Here is a 16825-nt window from a genome sequence, read left to right as displayed (position 1 = left end):
GGGGAATTACTGCAGAAGTTTTAGTTATTTTATTTTTATTAAAAAACAAACAAACAATGCTACGAGAACAGGAATCAAGAGCGCAATTGAAAGTGTAGAAATTTTTTTCTTCTTTTGCTGCATCAAAATATCAAATAAGCTATACAACAAAGAGCAGCTCTATTCTGTTAGCAATTCCAAATTCCTCCCAATACATATTTCTACAAATGGGAGAAACTAATCGATACACCGTTCTCTTTCTCTTTTTCGGACAAAAAAAGAGCCATAAATTTTTTGGGCTATGAATATTAAATCGCCATAAAATAATTGATGAGATAACCATGCAATTCTGGTTAGAATTTCCTGTTAAGACTAAACATCGCCAACGATTACCCCCGTGAACCTGTTGAAGTGAAGGTTTATAGCCTAGCTTGGGAAAGCGAAATGCAACCTTTCCTTGCTACGTTGTAATAGACCTTGCAGAATATTTAAAAGATTGTTTATTGGCGTTTCCTTTGATAAAGCGAATAACCAACAAGGGCAGACATTAGAAAAGTCCATAACACCTGCAAAATATGACCGCATCAAAGCCTATCATAAACTCCGACAAAACCGTTCAACTGAAGCAATATCAGACTGTTGACCAAAGGAAAAAAGGAAGTTCCATATCCAATTCCAACTACATCGTTGGCTCACTAGAGATGAAATGGCTATGGAAATCATGATCATGATCCAATTCCAGTGAGAATTCTCATGGCTAGCATTGAACTTTCACAGAAATTGCAAATTCAAATGATATCCAATGTAAAGCAGTTGAATATATCATTTTAAGGTATCGGAAATACCGTATTTATGGTCTGCCATCTTTCCAGCCTCTTGATTCTAGACTGCATATCTTCAATTATGCCTTCTATAGGCACTGTCTCCCTAACTGGTGAGGATTCTGAAGCTGAGCTGTTTCCCTGTCAATTTGGTCCCTGTATTATTTTTCTTCTCGTTTGACAAGTCATAATTTAAATATTAGGGGAACAAACATTTCAAACTGGATCCATAAATCAAATTGCAAAACTGTTTCCATGTGCCTCTCGTAAGAACTTGACATTAGAATGTTGGAAAAAAATATTGGGAGATAATTTAGGATGACACAGTTTTTTAGTAATAACTGTGATGAATTGAAGAAGACACCATCCCATGTTAATAGACGATGAAAAATAATTCTGTTCTTTCGGTGAAATCTTTCCCCGTGCTATTCCATTGCCACCACTGTCATGATTCATTATACTATAGCTAATATTTCTTAAATATTAATTCATCCATTAGCTTGAAATCTGGAAAAGTTTTAGCCTCTCTACTTTGATGCATGATTTTCTTTCACCTATATTTATAATTAACCCAACATCTTCAGTACGAACCACTTTGGACATAGTATTGTGCCATTAAAGCAGTCATATATCATGGTCAGAAACTTAGGGCACAGGGGAAGCATCCATAGGGCTGCAGAACTTGTGAAATCACATATAATAAAATATATGATAGACCCAAAGCTACTTCACAGAAAATGAAGACCAGAGGCAGAATGAGATCTATGTCTTCTCCCTAGGCATGGTGAAAAGAGATCCCAGCCCTTTATCACATAAGATTCCAAAATACATCGTTCATCTAAAAATTAAATTTTCACACAAACGTTTATTTTCACCCTTCATCATACCTGATATTGTATGAATTCAACAAGTTCCTGCAATCTTGCAGCTTGCTGCGTGTGAATCCCTCTGGAATTTTGTTCTGTTTCTGGCAACCTCTCCAAAATGATTTGTAGATAACTCTGATTAAAAAAGAGTTGGCCAGTGACTAATGAATACACAAGTTATCCCATTGCTAAAGGTACTGCCAACACTACAAGCAGACAATGATAATGGCATATAAGAAACACTGAAAGCCAAACCTTAGTTGTGTATGAACCATCCAGTTTAAGTGTTGAACCAGCAGCTGCAACAGCATCTTTATTAACCCCTTTAATCTGTAAATAGGGACTAGGGGCATCTTGTAGATGATCAACCTCAACAAGAATCTAAGAGCCAGAATCAAATTTAAAGATTTAGGCTACATAAATAACAAGCTATGAGAAAACAGAACCAAGTCGCATAAAATGATGCAACACCAGAGGCAAAAGTTGGGGGAGGGGTACCAGAAGAAAATCAAGAAGAATACATTATAAGGCATGATAAACAAGTCTGTGAAGTGCAGGCACTATAAAAACTCACGCATAATCAGTCTATCAGCATACCCAACAAGCAATAACATGTGTTATATAATAAACATCAATATAATGGCAAAAACGATTCAAGAACACTGGTAAAATAGTGACAACCAAAAATATGGTAGCCAAGATGATCAATTGAGAGTATCAGGTCCATATAGTATTACTGGTTAATTTCCAACTTCCTATATGCCACAAGCCAAGCTCAACTGCATGAAGAAATGATGTGCTCGCAAAAAAATTAAGTGAGAAATAAACAATATCCCCATACATAACCTTCCCGTCTTGATAGATAAATGCAGACGCCTCAATGTAAGCTACAGCTTGATACCTGACATGATAAAACAATAAGACACAACATGTCAGTTGCTTACATGCAGATATATCAGCAGCAGTAAAGCATTAAAAAGCAGAACTAATCAGCAGCGACACATCATTTAAGATGCAAATTATTTAAAGTTTTAACAAGAATGATATATGTTTATGACCACATATGCATTTAATACTTGAAGATGCACATTATTCATCTCCATCTTCATACCAGAACATGGAAAATTTCGTCAATGCTGTGATGATAAACAAAGAAATGGATCTCAAGAGGTACCATGGTGAAGCCCTTATATAAAGGCACAGGGACACAATATACTGTAAATTCACTCCTGTGACAACAAACATAAACTGCTGCACTTGTTATTCTACATATTTCGCAACATTTAGAATCTGCAACTACAATAAGATTGTGTTCATCGTTTTGGTACCATCTATTAATAAAAATGTGCAACTTTGAAAACAGCTAATGTTGGGATATGAATGTAACAAATGAATTTTGCTGCATGTTCCACAGTTTGAACAAAGAAAGATAAAGGATGGCTAGCAGAACAGGAGAGTTGTAATGGATTTGGATGCAGAATCACTTTCCTCCCTTCTCTTTCTTGTACGAGGCACAGAAAGCCATACATGTATAGTTTGTGTATTCAGTGTTACAAAAATAAGCTCAAACAAAAACACAGTAGCTTTTGTCTCGTTTAAGGATGAAAATAAGTATTCCAGGCAATGAAAATAACATTAATTAGCACAGCATTCAGCTATAATTGAACAGCTTACCCAAGGTTAAGAAGACCAGCAACAGTACTAATGCTAATATCGAAATCCACTTTGGGTTGAATGATGAAATTCCCTTCTCTTATTGGCTATCACAATTTCATCAGAAAATAAAAAATAATTAAAAAAGAACTCATGACTTTATTAAGAAGTTCAAATACTAACAAGTACAAAATGTTTATGTTACCATCAACTCTTCAAACAGATAATGTACAAACCAACCTCTCGTATCAGCAATGCAAATCTACCCTCACAAATTCTGACACGTATGCAGTCATTCTCTGTCAGCTGTCCATTAGTAGGAATTCCAGGGAGCTTCAAATATATATCAATGAAATTCTGAAGAGATCTGCATAACTTTGCAGGATCAAGGATTTTTACAATGTCTTGATAAGCTACCTTCATTTTACAAACCCAAGACAGTCAGGTGAAAACTACAGCATAAAACTTAATTGAAGTCAATATTGCACTTACCTGCATGTTACTCTTCAAAACAAATAAAGAACTCTCAGGAGAAAGCACTGGATCAAAGTCATTCCGAATTTTGAGCTGAAATTTTAGGAAAGGATTGCAAGACCAAAGTTAACCATAAAAGCACAAAAACAGATGTTCAAGAGTGTACCATAATAGGAATTAGTGTTACATTAAAGAATGCTGTGATGTATGTTACAAAATAATATTATACTGAAACACACAAATGCATCGATTAACACCCACATGCAGTGTTAGAATACAGCACCAAACATGAATACAAATCAATGTGATGAAACAAAACAAGAACGTTAATTGTCATCATGAAAAATAAATGGATTCCAGACTGTCCACTTTGCCGATGGCTTGAACTTTAATATAAGCATCCATTCCCAGTGACAAAATTAAATTTTCTTTTCTTGGAAAACTACATGTTTTTTCCCACAGTTATTTGGGATTAGACTTAGTTGTTGCTGCTGATGTAAGGATCTTAATCCTCTCTATTAGATGGTAGAGTCCTAAAATTTTTCAAGAGATAATTATGCATACAAGAAAGATTAATATCTGCAATTATTGCATGGATGGGTGTGTCTGTGCATGTGAATCCAAAATTATTGAAATGACCAAATAAAACCTTGAAAACATCATTATTCACTAATGAAGCTATAAAACAATAAAAGGATCAGGAGCTTTAAGTACTAACATGAGCGTGAACAAGATGGGGTTCAATATGTTGCTGGAACATTGGAAACACTGTCATCATGATGTCGTTTTGGGACATAAAGCACCCCACTCTACTTTTGTCTCTTTGAACACGAGAAATCAGATGTGAATGAACACCTCCAACCTAGTTTTGCAAATCATCTCATCAACAACAAAATGTTTTCACGCAGAAAGGTACATGTGTCATTTCACAAACAGGAAAGAAAAACCTCGGAAGTGAGAATGCAAAATCATCTTACAACAGCAATCCACAAGTCAAGTGATTCCCGAATTTCTGGGTGCAGAGCATAAACACCTTCAAAAATAATCTGGTCACATGAGAATTAAATTCCAGTTCAGAATCATCTAAACAAATGTAACCAGCAATACTCGATCATAAATCAGCAGTGCTTAAAAAATTTCTAGTTGTACGACATCAGATGTCATACTATAAATACTAGATACAAATGCCTAGACTTTAGAAGCTTGAACTTCAGTAGAACTCATTACTACCATGGTTTCAATTAAACCACATAGAGGGAGTAGATCTGACCCGGTGTATAAAATTAGTGATGCTACTACTATTTTTCAATTGGATGTTTCAGAAATTGTTTACATCATGATGATTCCTGTCCCCATCATATGCTAACTACAATAAATTTTTATCCAAAATCACTAAAGAGTGCAACAGGAATATGGCAATAATGATATAAAGAAGCAGAAGCCATGTATGCACCAACTTCAAATAACCTCAACGGTATGGAATTAGCAACCAGATGAAACACCATCTGGAGTAAGCAGAGCCAAGGGAAATTTCAATTTCAAATGTTGGAAATTCATCTTGCTACTGAAGAAAATATAATCTTGTTTCTTGCAAGTTTTAGAAATTTTCACAGAGATCATGCTTGGTCATGAAGTTTCAGGAAGAACTTATGTCGTGAAAGTCTTTAAATAATACTCATCAGAGCGAAACAAGATTAGAAAATATGAGAAAATTCTGAAATTAAATGAAATAGCTTTCACTTTTCCCTTTCTTCCACCTCTCTCTACTTTCCTCTCAATTCCATATTGGGGTTAAAAAACAAAAAAATGTAGAGCATGCCTCCACCTTTCTCTCCCTTATTATATCATGAAGAGTTTGAAAAACATATCCACTGCTCTCATCTTGAGTAGAGATAATTTTCTTGATGTGTAGCAAAAGCCTAGCCCCTAGACCCATTAATTTGTCTAGAATATCTAAGACTAGGCTTCCACTGGCAATAACTATTTGCTGCAAATGCCTTATTAGAGAGCAAGGTGCCGTACTAATCTGAAACTATGCAAGTGTTAAGGAAAAATTATTAAATCTCTAGGTCCCCAGAAAGTTGACTATCATCTAGTAATAAGGCTTGATCACATAAGATTTTATCACCTTGTAGCCTTCCTGCCTCCCTAAGGACTCTCACTTTATTTTAGAATGCCATAAAGTGGTAAAAACAACTAACAAGCACAAATCCAAAAGAGCAAGTTTCAAGAACAATATATGATCAAGTAAATAACAAACCACACCACAGTCTTCAGAAATATCCAGTTCCTTGAACCCACTACGAGCACCAGTCTCCAAATCAAATAGAGGCACTTTAGCAGTTCTACCACACCTTATGTCATTGATGTTCTGTAAACAAATGACAAATAAGAAGGATACCATATCGTGCAAAAAAAAATTTCAGGTAACAATAAACAAAAATACAAAAATAAATTAGGGGACATTCTCTGTCTAAATATCTGCAATTATTATTCCTTAAAAAATAAAATTATCAGCATTTCTAATCAGTAACTGGAGAATTGTGTGGGATCTTCCAAGGCTGATCCATTCATGGGTCAGATTCATAAGAGGTTTACACAACATATATCAGTTATGGGCCCAAAGAAAAAGGAGAAAATTTAGGAGCAATATTTTCCTTCTAGAAAATCCCAAATTTCTTAGAGATTGTTCAGTTCACTCTTCCTGAGCCCTAACTAGTGACATAGGTAGACAAGGTGGAAAAACAGACAAGATAAATTCAGGCAAGGATCTTTATCTGCATTTCCATGTTCACCATCCCATATCTAGATCTATAAGTAAACTACTAAACTCCATAACAAGAATCCACATTGTATTCTTGTCAAGTAATGCATATGTAGACCTGGCCAAGTTGGGCGAGATCGCCGGTTCATTGGACTTTTCGGTTCAAATGGTTACAATCCCATTCCAATTAGGCCCTGTTCGAATTTTTCAAAATTACAATAATATTAACCTTCTATACATTAAAATATATAAATTTATAAAATGTAGATTTACAATACATGATTTACTTAGTTTACATAGTAAAAAGATTTCAGCGAACCAAACTAACCAATATAAAGTTTTTAATACATACATATTATATATCTTTTTTTTTAATCGGCCAGTTCTGGTCCTAATTCAATGGGAGGAAGCCAGTAACTCCCCCTAATAGGCAGTCAGGGTCCGTTTGACTGGTGCAGTTTCAGGGTCCGTTTGACTGGTGCAGTTTCAGGTTTGATCGGGGCATTGTTGACCAACCTGGACAGTGGTCAGGTCTATGCATATGAGACTAAAGAATTCACATTTTAAATATCATCATCACATTTCTCAAGTGGAGATGTTAGACAAGAAAAACACAATTACTAAAAGGTACTAGAACGGAAAAAACAAATTTACACCACTAATGGCATCTTACCTTTGCAAGCAAGGATAAATCAAGAGAACGAAAATCATCATGCTTAAAATCCTTCACTTGTTCAGATATAAAGTAGCTTTCAAGGGAAACTACTTCACAACCAACGATATTTGCCATTTTATGCGCCAGGCTAGTCTTTCCAGACCCACTTGGACCTCCTGCAACAAGAAGACATTATAGAGCGTGTGTGACCGATAAACAACATCAAAACAAAATACAATTTTAACTCCTGGATGTTTCATATTTTGCTTCTAAACAAGATTTTTACAATTAAAATAGTTAAAAGTGGGTCATTTCTACACCATTAGAATAGAAATCACCACAAATAAGATATTAAAACAACTACAAATTAAAGGGTAAGAGTACTCATCAATTTCTCCTAGCAGAAGACAATCGGCTATTTGATTACTAAATACATAAGATCTCTACATATACCTCTAGTAACCTATAAACCCAAGTTAAGGAAAACTAAACAATGAATATTCAACAGCTTTCGATCTAATCTTAGGCCCTGACTCACCCTCCATGGACGAGCCTTGTGGAGGAATACTTTAGGTTTTGGGTGGCCATTGGACTCTCACCAATGTTTGCTTTTGTTTCGCCGATTTTGTCTGGACACTCCTTTTCTCCCGAAAAAGGGAAGAAGAATCTTTTCCAATGGGTTTTAGTTTAATCCTCTTCATTTTGGAAGTTTCCTCCCTTTCTTCCAAGTCAGGGTCGTGTCTTAGTCCCAGTCTAGCTTATCATCCTCTCAAACTGGCTATTGATCATCGCTTTGGTAAGTTATTGCCTCATTAACTAGCTAATCAGATGCAAAGAGAACCTCAAAGTGGCTCTATTTCATTATATTCCATCAATATCCAAATTATCTTTATTTAATACCCCTTTTGGTGTCATTAACATAAGACATGCCGTTTGTGGTCTATCTCTTTATATAGAAAGGGTTGAATAATCATCACAAACCACCCTTTTCTTTTCTATTCCAATCTATAAAGTAATTGTCTCTCATCTAGTTGTAGAACTTATGAAGCAAATTATGAAGTCACGATTTGTCACAAAAAGGATATAGACTGCGCTATTGTCCCCAAAAAAGGGTCCCATTCATTATCTTCACATTCAATATCATCTTGTTTTTGCCTCTTTAATCTCAACAAGGACTCCAATTCCAAATCAATTTATTTCTTAGATGTGAAAGAATTTGATTGTCCAACAACTTCCAAAGCAAACATAGAACATCAGTGCTGGTTAAAGTACCAGCCATCATTCCACAAAAGGCACCGTAAGGAAGAAGCATGTTGGATGCATTACATGCAAATTTTGTGTTTCATAAGGTCAGCATCCACCATAAATATTTGGTCTCATATAGGCTTTCATAGGAACATATGAGTTAGTGCTTCCATAAAACATAAACTTTACAGGGAAAAGATAAGATAAAGGGATTTAATCTTTAAAAAATGTATTACCAATTCCAACTATGACAGGAGGACCCTTACTCTCCAACAATGCCTGAAAAAAATTGTTAAAAAAAGCATCGTTATACTTAAAGGTAGACTATTAATCCCCCATCAGATTTTTTATTAACATGTTTCTGCCCTTACCTGTATTGCTTGAACAGCAAGAAGTAGTCCTCTATCCAAGTCATATGAATCAGGCATTGGAACAAGCTTCATGGTATCCCTGAAAGAGGAAGGATCTGTGGTTGCTTCATATGAGAATTCTAAACAGCAGATCTAATAACAATATTTCCATAATACTTTCGATTAACAAGAGGAAAAGAAAATTGATGAATCATTTATGCTATGGTAGAGGGAGGAAAATGGGAAGAAAGGAATAGGTGGAAAAGTTTAAGAAGAGTGTGTTTTCCCTTGTTTGGGAGAGAGGAAAATAGGGTGAAAGCAAAATGGGAAAGAAAATTTTCTTCCCAAACATGCAAGGAAAATGGTTGAGACTTGAGAGCATATAATTACAAAGTTTCATACTTCCAACAATATTTTCAACTTTAACAGAAAAGGCAACGTTGTAATTTTACCATCGTAAAACAACTTTCCAGTTATTTGATTATTTCCTACTCTCATTTTCCTTCATCCAAACAAAGAGAAAATAATTTTCACCTCTTCAAATTTTGTGCTTCCCGTTCTCTTTCCTCCCAAGATTTGCTTCCAAACATAGATTGAGGTTTGGGAGACTTACCTACAACTGAACTTCCAGTATGCGGTGGATCTGATGGCATGAATCTCCATGTTGCTACAACAGGTTCCATTTGAGCTTTTGTTGGGGACCGAGTCCATGGCTGAGATAGATCCTCAACCCGAGTAACAAGATTTGGAGTAGTACGGATAGGCCTTGGAGCAGCAATCAATCTGTCTTGATTACTAGTCATGGAAGTATGAGACAAAGGTGGTGGCGTACTCAAACGTGGCACACCTGCAAACAGAGTTGGCTAATTGAAGAGTGCAATTATAAAAACAAGAACAAATGCAGAGCCACAGATTAAATATAATAACCATGATGCCAGAGTATAAGTTATGTTGCTAAATCCCAACCTTTTCTCTCGAGAATCAGTTCCAGATATGACTTTGTGATCCATGGTCCATTCACACCCATCCTTGATGCTTCTGCACCAACAGTCTGTAGAATAGATGAATAACAAAAATGTAAGCTTGTTCCATAATCCACCTCCAACTTTGGCATGCAAAAGTCAATTGTATATTACCAAGGAATTTCTTCTAATATTTGTCTAAAAGCTGCTATTAGAAACAACAAAGCCAAACATACTTAATGACACCAATGCCTAAAGTTTACTTTCAGCTATTCAATATAAATCTGTAAATTTTCTCTAATTTACTAGGGGAAAATTTTCTCTTTATATTTTTTAAACTAAAACTTATTTTACTTTACTATCATCAATAAATTAACTTTAAAAGCTTCAAAAACTGGGAATCAAAATAATGGTCGTTCATAAAGCAATAATTGAATAACACTCCTGCAGATCCAACTTGATCTAAAATTGGAATTTTTGAATTCTCCTCCATTATTAAAAACAATATGCACGTTTAAGGCTTTATGAACTCTTATCATAGCATTTAAACACAAACACCTGAGAGTGCCCATCTGTATGACCTGCCATCATGTTGGCATGCATGTCCAAATCATAACCCATTAAGAAACTCATTGATGAACTGCATACACCAAGTATGATTTTTTTTTATGAAGAGCGCACTACATGAGAGACCTAGCTAAACAATCCACCAAGTTTCCTCGTTTCAAATTCAAAGGGGTACACTCATGTGGATGTTGCTAGGACGAAACTTCTCCTAAAACATCCATTTCTACATGAAGACAGTTTAACAAACACCAAAAAGCGATGAAACTATTCTTTCCACTTCCAATTTTATTCTGGTCTATTTCACATTTTTATTCTTTCTTTCTTTGTGCACAAGGCTGCAAGCAGACATATGTGTGCATGTGCATTGCTTGTGCTACTGCTAAACAATGATTAAACTCTATAAGGAGGAACAATCTAATTTGTGAATACCACATCCAATGCCAATAAGTCATCTATTGTTTTCACCATGTTCATAGAATTGTTTTAGAAAATTATTTTCTTTTAACAAAATGGATAAAATAGTTCTAGTCGTCATACAATTACTTGCTCAAACTATTGGCAAAGCAAATCAGATCAAGAGACAAAGAAATAAATTTTAAAGCCTCCCAGATTTTATCTTAGGTAGAAAGATAGATTCATACTTTCCTATTCATGCCCCTCAGCACCATAAATGTCTCACCAAGGGTATCTATTGTCTCCAGTGACATTGAAAGACTGCCATTACTAATAGAAGTAGATGCTCGTTTGTAACTGACAACAACAGTATACCCCAAAGCCAACAAACCACCGAGAGTCATTCTTCCAACCTGTCTCCATATTACGAGATAGAAAGTTAAGTAAAAACAAGTAAAAAAATTTTACAAATGTGACAATTTAATTTCAGAAGTTCTATGCACGCATTAACAGTCATGAGATAATGTTAGCCCAAAAACAGGCATCATAATGAATGATGAAAAATGCATTCAAGCAGGAATCAAAATGATCCCAAATACCACTTAAAAAATCATCATAGAAAATTGACTGCTACCATATTCAACAAACATAGCAGCATCTATAGCAAGGAAAAGAGCCTGCAACTTGAATCCAGGGTCCAAATTTCTATATTAAATTGCCTACCATGGAACAGAGCCCACAAAGACAATTCAATGGAGACTAGAATATTATTCAGAGCCTTAAGCATTGTTCCTATTGTCATTTTTATCTTTAGCTTGTATTTGCTGGATTAACTGACAGATTAGATTGTTCATAGTGTACCATAAAATTTAGTAATCTTGTGAAGCATGCATAAATAAAAAATAATTATTCACATTGCCATATCAAGTTACCTGCTGCACAATCTGAACTAATCAAGGGTACCTTTAAACTTTGAAGTGATAGTCAATAATAATGTAATAAGAAACCACTCTTCATTTCATAATGTATTGAACCACAGCATTGTTTTGTTCAGAGCAAATGCAGATTCAGGTAATGTTTTTTAAGTTGAAGATTTGTGGGAAATTTTAAAACAGCATGTCTACATTTATGCCTAAAGTAGAAACCATCAGCATTACATTCAGTACCCCAATTTCCATTAAGAACTGAAGTATCTGAAAAGCAAAATTTCAAGTTTAAATCTATTTCCCATTCAGATATAAAAATTACATGTAAAACATAAGAACCAAATCAAATTTAATGTTGATAACAAACTTCAGTATCCACATTGTGCTAGAATTACAGTTAGAAAAACCTAACCTCAAACTCAGCTTTTGGCCTGATAATGAAATTTTTGTCAACAATCCTCTGATCCCCGAGTGACAGATAGTATCTAATACCAGATTGCCGCACCTTAATCCAGTCACTGATTCGTGCTTCTTCACTTGCTGACGGTGCCCTAAGGTACATCTCAATAAAACTGAAACCAACATAAAAGTGAAAAATTGATCACAGTCAAAACTAAGAGAATGAAATACTGATTTTCTTTGTACTGAGATTATGGTAAAAGAGTTTCAAGAACTATGAGAATAACTCACTTGTCTATTTGTGGCTCTGCTCCTTTAAAGGCATAAGCAGACACATCTGGAGACTGTCCAAATAGTTTAACATGTTATCAAAGGGGGAAACTGCAAATAGTGAATTTTTTACTAACAGCTAACCACAAATCTTAAACAGAAAAAAGGGATAAACAAACTTAAGGACACGTGCAGTAACAAGAAATTCAAGAATATTCCAGAGAATCTTTTACAAGTAACGTTAGCACAGAACATCAATTCTTTGATTAAGGCCCTGTAAATGCTATCATTTTAGACTTAGGGAAAGGCGAAGAAAAAAAGAGCATTCATCTCCTATAGATTGATTTGAAATTTTTGTCAAGAAAAGATACATTATACGTGTTTGAAAATTCTTGTTTAGTCATTCTGTTGATATACTGCATCGTATTAACAGATGTATGACACATCAGTTACGGCACAATTGGAAACCATGATCCAAAGACAGCAAACTGAGCCTAACAAAATTGGGCAAGCTTCAAAGAGCGCTACTTCATATTGCCACAAGTGAAACAAGCTTTGTAAGAGGAAAGTAGTTCTAGCTTCTAAATGCAAATGGATGTCAAACTTCTCTCTAGGAGAAGTTTTCTTTTATTCCATCAGCTGCATCAGTCAATATCTATCTAAAACAATAACTTGAAAAGAAATTTTAATATGACTTTATATGTAAAGAAAGAAATTTCAATAAATAAACTTTTAGTTACTGGAAATACCTCTTTATACATTTTATTAGTTACAGTGTGGGGAAAGCAAAAGAAAACAAGAAATTTCATGGGCACAAGTAGATCTTGAATAGTCAAAAGGTTGCATCACCATTGAAATTTATATTGGCATTAAGAAAGGGTGTGCTAAATATTCAACCAGATCATGTAGCCATTAGGTACCTGATCTGTAAAGCTAATGTTCATTATGAACAAAAACAAGGGCACATCTCATGCATGTTAATGGTTAGGATACTAATAACAAAGGGCTACAGAATAAGTACAAACCTCACTTCTGCATTTCAACTTGTAAATTGCTTCTCTAAATGAGGAGACAAAGCTGTTGTTTATCCTAATCTGCAGAATAATCCAAGATATCATGAACCGGCAGTTAAAGCTTAAAACTTCAAAACATTAGGACACTGTAACACCAACCTGTGCATGATGAAGATCTGGCTCAATGTGTTTTCTAAACAAAGGGAAAATGCTGTCAATAAGGTAATCCAAAGAACAAGAATCTCCTATGTCATATTGAACTTTGGAAAGAAGACTAAAGTGAACTCCACCAACCTGATCAATTGTATAAATAACCAAAAAAGTAAACAACAACCAGTAATTCAAATCAAATAGTTACTCTTTAGGATTAGAAAATAGAAAGTTACCACAGCCACCCGAATATCGAGCAAAGAGCGCAATCTTGCATGCAAAGCATAAGTACCATCAACTATTACCTAAGAACGAAATGAAGAGAAATGAACTACTTGGCAGCATTGGTTAATCATAAAAACTGCTACCTACACTGACTTACCACTCCAGATGAAACACTATTTATTCTCTTTGAACCAACATGTCTCTTTTGTTGATAATCAAACACTGGTATAGAAGTATCTTTACCTTTTGTCAAATCCTATTTTCAACATAAAAGTTCACCCATATAAGTAAGTGCAAGAACAAATGTATATAGATTTAAACAAAGCACATTATTGCAAGTTCAGTGCAGCCTTGATGAGATATGTTTTGACCCTGATCAGAAAGGTCTCCACCACAACAAGTATGCCTATAGTTTTCTTATAATCAGGTCAGGTCAATATACATGTTAACAATTTCAGACAACAACGACAACAGTCAACTCAAAACTGCATAAACCTTTCATTTGCAATCCAGTTAATCCAGGATAAAACATTTTGAAGAGAACAATTCAGAAACATGAAGACAATACAAACCTCAAGATTTTGGACCAATGCATCAAAATCAATTGAATCCAAATCATTCCCATCGTCAACTCTGCACCGATAATCCTCCATTGATATAACAATGCATCCAATTACAGATGCTACCTTCTCTGCTAAGCTTCATACATCGCCAAATACACAACACAAATTAGAAAGTGAAAACAGAAAATGATTTCCTTCGTATCAGCAGAAATCTTCCCCAAACAAATTTTAAAGTTAATAAACACAAATTCATAAGCGTAATTACCTAGTTTTGCCTGAACCGCTAGGACCACCAATGCCAACAGTAACAAGACCCTCTTTTCTCTCTCTGAGCTCTTGAATAGATTTTACTAACAAGTAATATCCACGATCAAAAGACTGCACCCAAAAAGTGTATATATATAACATCAATATAACATTCCCAACAATTTCATTATAATAATGCGAAATTAAAACTCAATTATATAAAATACGAACGTCAAGGACACGGAAAAATCCAAACATTTTGAAAATTTATCTTATAAAACATGAAAATATAACTTCAAGTTGACATGCAAAGGGACAATAAATAAATTTTATATATCAACTAATGCATAATTGAAACTAAAAGCGAAATTGTAGATACAACTAGATATTCAACTAAACCACCAAATTTATCGGCATATTCTTCCTGATTCAATGAGGAATCGCTTACAAAGTATTCATTACCTATACGATTCTTCAAAAACAAAAGAGAAAATATACTAAAAAATAAGAAAATAAGAAAATGAAAGGAGCAAAGGATGAGTACCGCATGGAGAGGAAGGGATTGGAGGATGGAGGAAGTTGAGGGTGGTTGTTGAAAAAAATCGCGGCCACCTTCTTGGAGAACTCGCTGAACAACATCATCGTCCATTTCTCAAATGAAAAATACCTAATTGCTTTTGCTTTTTTGCACTTAATTGTTGTCTGATGCTTTCTGCTTAGTTTCAGAGAGCAAATCGGTTGAATTGAAATAAAATAAAAAAAAACTCGAGGGAGTAGAGAAAGAGGGAGAAAATTCCTTTCTCTTTTTCCTTTCGTGCCTTTATTTCCTTCACTTTGCTTGCAAGTTACACGCTCCCGCTTGTTTTCCTCCACTATTTCACCTTCTCGCTTCGGATAAATTACTATCGGATCCTTGTAATTATCAAAATTAATAATTTAACCTTATTTTGGTTATAAAATTAAATTATTGATTTATTTAGTCAAATAAAATTAATTTATTTATTTTTAAAATAAATTAAACAATATAAATAGTTAAAAATACCAAAACCAAATGATATAAATAATTAAAGTTACAGCAATTTGATTATTAATTCACTTCAATGGTACGGTGTTCTCATGTGTCATATTCTTTGCCAGAAAATTCAGTAAATTCGTCTTTTTAAAACCACTGTGACACTTATTTTAATTCTCAGACTACATTAGTCTTTCCTCCGGCAGCAATTTATCAATAAAAGATTGAACTCAGAAGAGTACAATGAACACAAGCAACAAAAGAAGGAAGATTATTGATTTATTTAGTCAAATAAAATTTATTTATTTATTTTTAAAATAAATTAAACAATATAAATAGTTATTAATAACCGCTGGGTCTTTTCCCCTCCGGAGCTAGGCCAGAGCCCATGATAGCCAGGGACGGCTCAGAATTTAGAGCGTCTCAAGAAAAGTCTGCCTACAACACTGGACCGGACCTGAAGACGTCCGCTGACCTGGGCTGCCTACAGGCCCAAAATTTGCTGTGTTGAAGCCAGCCCCGCGATGGGACCCAAGGATGGGTAGCAGGCCCGGTCTTTTCACAGCCCTTCTTGCACGCGTTCTGGGAGAATTAAATGGCCGCCTGGCATGACTAAGGGGAACTGACACAATCGTACGTATGGAGCTGGACGACAGTGACAGACATCCCTGTAGCAGGAAGGCCGTTAGACATCACTGGCAAACAAAAGAAAAAGGATAAGAGTTGTAATACTCGGCTAGACCCCGGCATCGGAATTTCTACCTTCCGGTGGAATCTCCATTGGAATCCGGAATTCTCGGATGTCGGAGCCTTCTAGAAGGGTAAAATAAATGTTTTCTAAAATGTTTTTATATGTTTTTATGATTTTAATGAAGAAAGAAATTGAGTTTTGAAAGAAAAGACCAAGGAGGGGAAAAGACAGGTTCGGCCGCCGAACATGGCTCTCTTGTGGGAGCACCTTTGGCCCCAGAAGGTGGTTTGGCCAGCCACCTATAAAGGGCCTCTTGTCCGAAAATGAGCGAGTTTTCTCTCTCTATTTTCGGGCATAGGTGAGATTTCGTCCTCCCATGGTTGATTTTATGTTTTCATTCAATCCCTTCAAGTTTTTTATGAGTTTTACTTTGTTTTGAAGATTTTTAAGCTAAGATCAAAGTTTTAAAGCTTGGAGACCCTCGGAACTCGATTTCTCCCAATCTCCAAGTTTGGATCACCTCTCCTCTCGATCTTCAAGAGGTAAGCGTAAATCCTCACCTTCTTTTATGTTTTAAGTAAGTTTTAAGAAGGAGTTGAGG

The 16825-nt window shown here is 35.1% G+C and overlaps 1 protein-coding gene across 8 annotated transcripts; it reads right to left on the bottom strand.

Moving 5' to 3' along the window:
• Positions 1-86: 86 nt before the first annotated feature.
• Positions 87-15371, bottom strand: LOC110602532. 8 transcript variants are annotated; one of them, XR_002485983.2, is made up of 26 exons: positions 15066-15371; positions 14541-14653; positions 14285-14411; positions 13870-13968; positions 13724-13792; positions 13497-13631; positions 13350-13418; positions 12346-12398; positions 12068-12227; positions 10978-11142; positions 9774-9858; positions 9421-9654; positions 8829-8923; positions 8694-8736; positions 7231-7388; positions 6054-6164; positions 4771-4839; positions 4512-4655; positions 3812-3886; positions 3560-3736; positions 3341-3426; positions 2508-2567; positions 1922-2047; positions 1688-1801; positions 825-941; positions 87-545 (listed from the first exon to the last, which is right to left on the bottom strand). XR_002485983.2 is itself a non-coding variant. In XM_021740069.2 (26 exons), exons 1-26 carry the CDS (start codon positions 15168-15170, stop codon positions 480-482), a joined length of 2850 nt encoding a protein of 949 aa, XP_021595761.1. In that variant the 5' UTR covers positions 15171-15371; the 3' UTR covers positions 87-479. The 8 variants fall into 8 exon arrangements, 6 of the variants coding, with proteins under 6 accessions (XP_021595761.1, XP_021595764.1, XP_021595765.1 ...); XR_002485982.2 differs by having other exon boundaries at positions 825-969; positions 2513-2567; XM_021740069.2 differs by having other exon boundaries at positions 2513-2567.
• Between the last annotated feature and the right edge of the window lie 1454 nt (positions 15372-16825).

This window comes from Manihot esculenta, chromosome 15 (assembly GCF_001659605.2).
Source record: "Manihot esculenta cultivar AM560-2 chromosome 15, M.esculenta_v8, whole genome shotgun sequence".
Lineage (NCBI taxonomy): Eukaryota > Viridiplantae > Streptophyta > Magnoliopsida > Malpighiales > Euphorbiaceae > Manihot > Manihot esculenta.
The sequence above is the reverse complement of the archived record's forward strand: the minus strand, read 5'-3'. Positions and strand labels throughout refer to the sequence as shown.